This window comes from Oncorhynchus tshawytscha, linkage group LG14, assembly GCF_018296145.1.
Source record: "Oncorhynchus tshawytscha isolate Ot180627B linkage group LG14, Otsh_v2.0, whole genome shotgun sequence".
Taxonomy (NCBI): domain Eukaryota; kingdom Metazoa; phylum Chordata; class Actinopteri; order Salmoniformes; family Salmonidae; genus Oncorhynchus; species Oncorhynchus tshawytscha.
In genome coordinates, this window is record NC_056442.1 from 41,217,658 (window position 1) to 41,223,657 (window position 6,000).

At 41.7% G+C, this 6,000-nt stretch overlaps 1 protein-coding gene across 1 annotated transcript; it reads left to right on the plus strand.

Moving 5' to 3' along the window:
• Positions 1-3,545: 3,545 nt before the first annotated feature.
• On the plus strand, positions 3,546-4,973 carry LOC112267441 (gap junction delta-2 protein-like). Its single transcript, XM_042296610.1, has 2 exons — positions 3,546-3,920; positions 4,051-4,973. The coding sequence occupies exons 1-2, from the start codon at positions 3,546-3,548 to the stop codon at positions 4,771-4,773; spliced, it is 1,098 nt and encodes a 365-aa protein (XP_042152544.1). The 3' UTR covers positions 4,774-4,973.
• The last annotated feature ends 1,027 nt before the right edge of the window (positions 4,974-6,000 follow it).

Here is a 6,000-nt window from a genome sequence, read left to right on the forward strand (position 1 = left end):
CCCAGTGCAGTCAAAAACATGATTTGCCTATGTTTTATATATATATATGTCCAGGCTGTGTCTGGTGAGGCAGGTAGCCTAGTGGTTAGATTGTTGGACTAATAACCAAAAGGTCACAAGATCAAATCTCCAAGCTGACAAGGGAAAAAAAACAGTTAACTCCCTGTTCCTAGGCTGTCATTGAAAATAAGACTTTGTTCTTAACTGACTTGACTAGTTAAATAAATATGTTTGGAATAATACTGTGAAATTATGATATTGCCCTTTCAGTGTAAGAGCTAGCTGAAAAGACTGCCTGAAATTTCAGCCTGTTTTGTTGGGATAGAGTTTTGGCCTCCACGGTGACATCACACGGTGCTTAATTAGTTAATAGACCAATAAAGAAAGATAGTTCCAAACCTCTGCCAACAACAGCTAATTTTACCCCTCCCCACTCAGACTACTCCCAGACAGTCCTAGCAAAATGTTTGCTTGAGCATTTGCTTTTTGCTAAGAAGCTATTTTAATTTCTTATTGCCCATTTTCATTTAAAACAATCACAGTAAGGTACTTATTTCTTACCCAGAAAGGTTTTGATATTGAGATAAAAACGGCTCTATTGGCCCTTTAAACTGATCTATACATACTTAAACTGAAGTGGTACATGATCAACCATTACAGTAGGCACACGTGCTGTCTAGTCAATAGTGCAACACTTTATCTTGCGACACATTTGGTTATAAATTATTTCTGAGGCATCTACAGTATACAGGTCCTATAAAGGGTTTATTAATTATCAATGGTTTACACCTCTAGGCATGACAATGCTTAGTGCTTAGTTAGTCATTTCTGTCTTTGTCTTTCACAGATTGGTGTTTTTCAGAAAGCCAAAAGCTTTCTCAATATTCTCATTTAGATCAACAATTATTGATCATATTTGGCCCACTAGCATTGGCTGCACTGTAGTGTTTACATACAGTGCATTCAGAAAGAATTCAGGCCCCTTGACTTTTTTCACATTTTGTTACGTTACAGCCTTATTCTAAAATGTATTAAATTGTTATTTTCCTCATCAATCTACACACAATACCCCATAATGACAAAGTAAAATCAGGTTTTAAGAAATGTTTGCAAATTTAAAATATCACATTTACATAAGTATTCAGACCTTTTACTCAGTACTTTGTTGAAGCACCTTTGGCAGCAATTACAGCCTTAATAAGTCTTCTTGGGTATGACGCTACAAGCTAAAAAAAAAAGAGTTCAATCTTGGTTTTGTCAGACCGGAGAATCTTGTTTCTGAGAGTCTTTAGGGGCCTTTTGGCAAACTCCAAGCGGGCTGTCATGTGCCTTTTACTGAGGAGTGGCTTCTTTCTGGCCATTACCATAAAGGCCTGATTGGTGGAGTGCTGCAGAGATGGTTGCCCTTCTGGAAGGTTCTCCTGTCTCCACTTAGGAACTCTGGAGCTCTGTCAAAATGACCATCGGGTTCTTTGTCACCTCCCCGACCAAGGCCCTTCTCCCCCAATTGCTCAGTTTGGCCGGGTGGCCAGCTCTAGGAAGAGTCTTGGTGGTTCCAAACTTCTTCCATTTGAGAATGATGGCCACTGTGTTCTTGGGGACCTTCAATGCTGCAGAAATGTTTTGGTACCCTTCCCCAGGTCTGTGCGTCGACACAATCCTGTCTTGGAGCTCTACGGACAATTCCTTTGACCTCATGGCTTGGTTTTTGCTCTGACATGCACTGTCAACAGTTGGACCTTATATAGACAAGTGCATGCCTTTCCAAATAATGTCCAATCAATTGAATTTACCACAGGTGGACTCCAATCAAGCTGTAGAAACATCTCAGGATGATCAATGGAAACAGGTTGCACCTGAGATCAATTTCGATTCTCATAGCAAAGGAGCTGAAAACTATTTCTGTTTTGAATTTTTAATACATTTGTAAAAAATTCTAAAAACCTGTTCTGGCTTTGTCATTATGGGTATTGTGTGTAGATTGATGAGAAAATAAATAATTTAATCCATTTTAGAATAAGGCTGTAACGTAACAAAATGTGGGAAAAGTCAAGGGGTCTGAATACTTTCCGAATGCATTGTAATGACACACGGACGAGACCTAACCCAGCCTTTCAGCCCAACCACACAAAGTAACAATTGAATTCCTGCTCTCGCCAACTGCAGGGGAATGGTCCTCATGTCCTCTGTTCCAGAGCCACAGTGGGTGGACTACATCATGATGAAGCAGAGACACAGATGCTGCAGAGGATAATGAGGCTTGGTCTTTACATTGGATCCCATGATGGACATTCAAGTGGATGGATAGACTCTTAAAATACTTATTTTAATGGAGATACAACCTGTTCTGTGTGTTTCGTCTGTAGACTTGGATTGGATCCATACGTCATTGATGCAAGCTGCTTATAGTGTTTTCAGTATACCATTTGAAAGGATACCACAGTCCTGTTTCGTACAGACAGTTCCTGGAAGACAATTTTAGTGAACATTATGTATTGTGAGATTTTATCTCTGTGTCAGGTCTATAAGTGGATGGGGCAAAGCACTAAGACTAGAAGTCTCCAGAAAGAGAAATGCTGTAGTTATAACTGGTGAATATAAGCCTAAAACTGCTGGATGATTCCTCTAATTTTTCATCACATGTTATCACATTTCATTCAAAGATTGACTGAGCATAATCTGGAAAAGTGAGAAATGTTCAATCTTCCATTTCTCTAAATTGTATTTTTTAAACTGGCGAAGAGCAGAACCTTTGCATAAACTGGCATTGTTTTCCTTTTCCAGTTTGTTCCCTGCTGTTATTGTTTGACTATTCCCGGCTGTTCAGAAAAGGTGCCTCCCATTGTATTTTTAAATCTTTGTTAAACTGTACATTGGCTGCCTTTGTATCCCCACAGTACAATGAGAGTTTCAGATAAAGTGGATGAATATGTCTGGTCAGCCTATTTTCCCATATCAGGCTCAACACCGTTCATATCGTCCATTAAACAGAACTCATATTAATTATAGTCAATGCGGACTGCATGGCAAAGCATTTTTTACAGATTTGGGTTTGGAAAGAGACAAACGATCCAGAGGTGAGTGAATTTTTAACTATATTGTTAAGATTGTTGTTCTCTGTTTATGTTTTCAATTGTTATGATAAAGGGAAAGGAGGAAAAACCTTTTCTGCTGTTACAATTTCCTTTGCATTGTATCCCCCTCACTGATATGGGCATACTCTAGCATTATTCTGTATCAACAGCTGTTTGAGAAGTAATGAGATAATGAGTGACATTTTTTGTAAAATGATTTATTCAACCATCTTAGACCAGATAAGAAGTCATTTTCTCTCACTGTTTGCAAAACAGTAGAAAATGTTCCTTTACATACACTACCATTCAAAAGTTTGGGGTCACTTAGAAATGTTCTTGTTTTTGAAAGAAAAGCATGTGGGTGTCTAAATCATTCAGACTCTACTGTATTAGGTAGCAGTGCACTGAGAGGTTCTGATTCACACGCTTGTCCATTCTCAAACCTCCCCACCCCTTCCCCCAGGTTAAACCATGGGAGACTGGTCCATTCTCGGACGCTTCCTGTCCGAGGTGCAGAACCACTCCACAGTGATCAGCAAGATCTGGCTGACCATGCTGCTGATCTTTCGCATCCTGCTGGTGACCCTGGTGGGGGACGCGGTGTACAGCGATGAGCGGTCCAAGTTCACCTGCAACACCCTGCAGCCCGGCTGCAACAACGTCTGCTACGACACCTTCGCCCCCTTCTCACACCTGCGCTTCTGGGTCTTCCAGATCGTCTTGGTCTCCACGCTGTCCATCTTCTACATCGTTTACGCCCTGCACAAGATTGCTAAGGACGAGAAGCTGGAGATCCAGAGGGGGCAGGTGATGGCTGAGCGGACCTCGAGAGAAGGTCTTTGGGCAGCTGGGAAGGGAAGGGCTGGAGAACTTGGAGACTGATATGCCCACCTACTGCCCTGGGTACAGGGAGGAGTGGGTTGGTCAGGAAGCGGAGGGGGTGGAGCAGAGCCTGCTGGAGGAGGTCTATGGGGAGTTGGGAAGGGAAGGGCTGGAGAACTTGGAGACTGGTATGTCCACCTACTGCCCTGGGTACAGGGAGGAGTGGGTTGGTCAGGAAGCGGAGGGGGTGGAGCAGAGCCTGCTGGAGGAGGTCTATGGGGAGTTGGGGGAGGACCCCACTCAGCTCTCCAGCCAGGTGCTGCTCATCTACATCCTGCACGTGCTGCGCTCCGTCATGGAGATCACCTTCCTGGTGGGGCAGTACTACCTGTTTGGCTTCAAGGTGCCGCAACTGTACCGCTGCGAGACCTACCCCTGCCCCACCCGCACAGACTGCTTCGTGTCACGTGCCACTGAGAAGACCATCTTTCTCAACTTCATGTTCAGCATTAGCCTGGGCTGCTTTGTGCTCAACATCACAGAGCTGGGCTGGGTCTACATCTTCCGCATACTGTGCTCCACTTGCTCCACCTGCTTCCACCCTGAGAGGGACCCTGTGGGGCTGTACGACCACCACAACCCTCTGTTGCTGCAGCTCAAACATTCTCTGAGGGGCAGGCTGGTCCTGCAGACTCCCACTCCCATGGCCCAGGAGAAGGCTGGGGGCCACCTGCTCACTCATGTCCCAGCCATCACCTTTGAGACCGATTCTACTGTGGAGTGCACCTCCAAGAGGACTCCGGAAGAGAGGGACCGGGTTAAGGTTAAATTGGCAAACATGGCCAAGATGGGACGAACTAAGAAGTCTTGGCTGTGAACGGCCCATTCTGTGTGATTCTCAGATGTAGCATTTTCCACTTTTGAAACAACAAAGGGAAAGAGAGTTTATAGCATAGGTTGCTCAGATTGGGCATTTGGAGAATAAGAGTATACTCCTGATTCAGAAAGAAAGATTCAGCTTTGTCATCCATACCATAGCCTAAATTACATAAAGAACATTCAAACTGTTCCAGAGTTTCAAAAGACAGAGAAAAGTAAAACGTTTGCTGGAAAATTGTATACATTCAGTTTACAGTCATTATCTTCAGTCTGTTCACACATAAGTCCTACTGTACACAATCTCAGGGTTCTTCAATACAAACACACCTGTTTGATAAAACATGACACGTTTTCACATTCTAACAATGTTTGTAGGATACTTTTCAATAATTCCTTGTAATTGTTGAAATGCATAGCTGGCAGAGTAGTTTTGACCTGTGTGCAGACAGTCATTTATGTTGTCTAAAGGGACTTTGTCTCTTATAACATTATTATTTTCAGAATAATCTAATCTGATTGACTGGTGGGTAGTCAACTAACTATTTGTAGCATGTGTGCCTCTTTTTATTGATATTTGCATGGTATGTATGTGTATAGATCTTTAGCAATTAATGTTGAAATTATCGAAGAATAACTGAAATGTTTATAGTTGTGTCCCAATCTCAAATGCTCTCATATTTGCCCATAGAATTTCAAAAACGGCAGAATCAAACAGTAATGGAACAGTGACTTGTATTTCTCAGCCAGAAGTGTAAGAATTTTAGAAGAATGTAATTTCAACAATCAAATGTTGCACTGTTTGACAAGACAGTGTATGGAAAACCTGCATTTGAATGAGTTTAGTTTTTGACCACAAGAGGTCACTATAATACTTTAAGTTATCAAACAGGGTTGTGCTGATATCAAATGAACCACAGCCAAATAAATCATTTGTAATTAAGAGTAAGATTAAAAAAGACATGTATAACGTACTTTCTTGATTAAATACATTCTAAAATGTAAATATCTGTTTTTCTGAGTATGTAGTGCACATATCTGTGAGGATCAGACCCTTTTTTTCAATTTTCGCCTAAAATGACAAATCTAACTGCCTGTAGCTCAAGACCTGAAGCAAGGATATGCATATTCTTGATACCATTTGAAAGGAAACACTTTGAAGTTTGTGGAAATGTGAAATTAATGTTGGAGAATATAACACATTAGATCTGGTAAAAGATAATACAAT

Excerpts from the sequence above, each read along its gene's own strand:
- LOC112267441 (XM_042296610.1), top strand. The coding sequence starts at position 3,546 with ATGGGAGACTGGTCCATTCTCGGACGCTTCCTGTCCGAGGTGCAGAAC. Across the intron at positions 3,921-4,050 it reads CGAGAGAAGGTCTTTGGGCA|TTGGGAAGGGAAGGGCTGGA; the intron begins GCTGGGAAGGGA and ends GTCTATGGGGAG.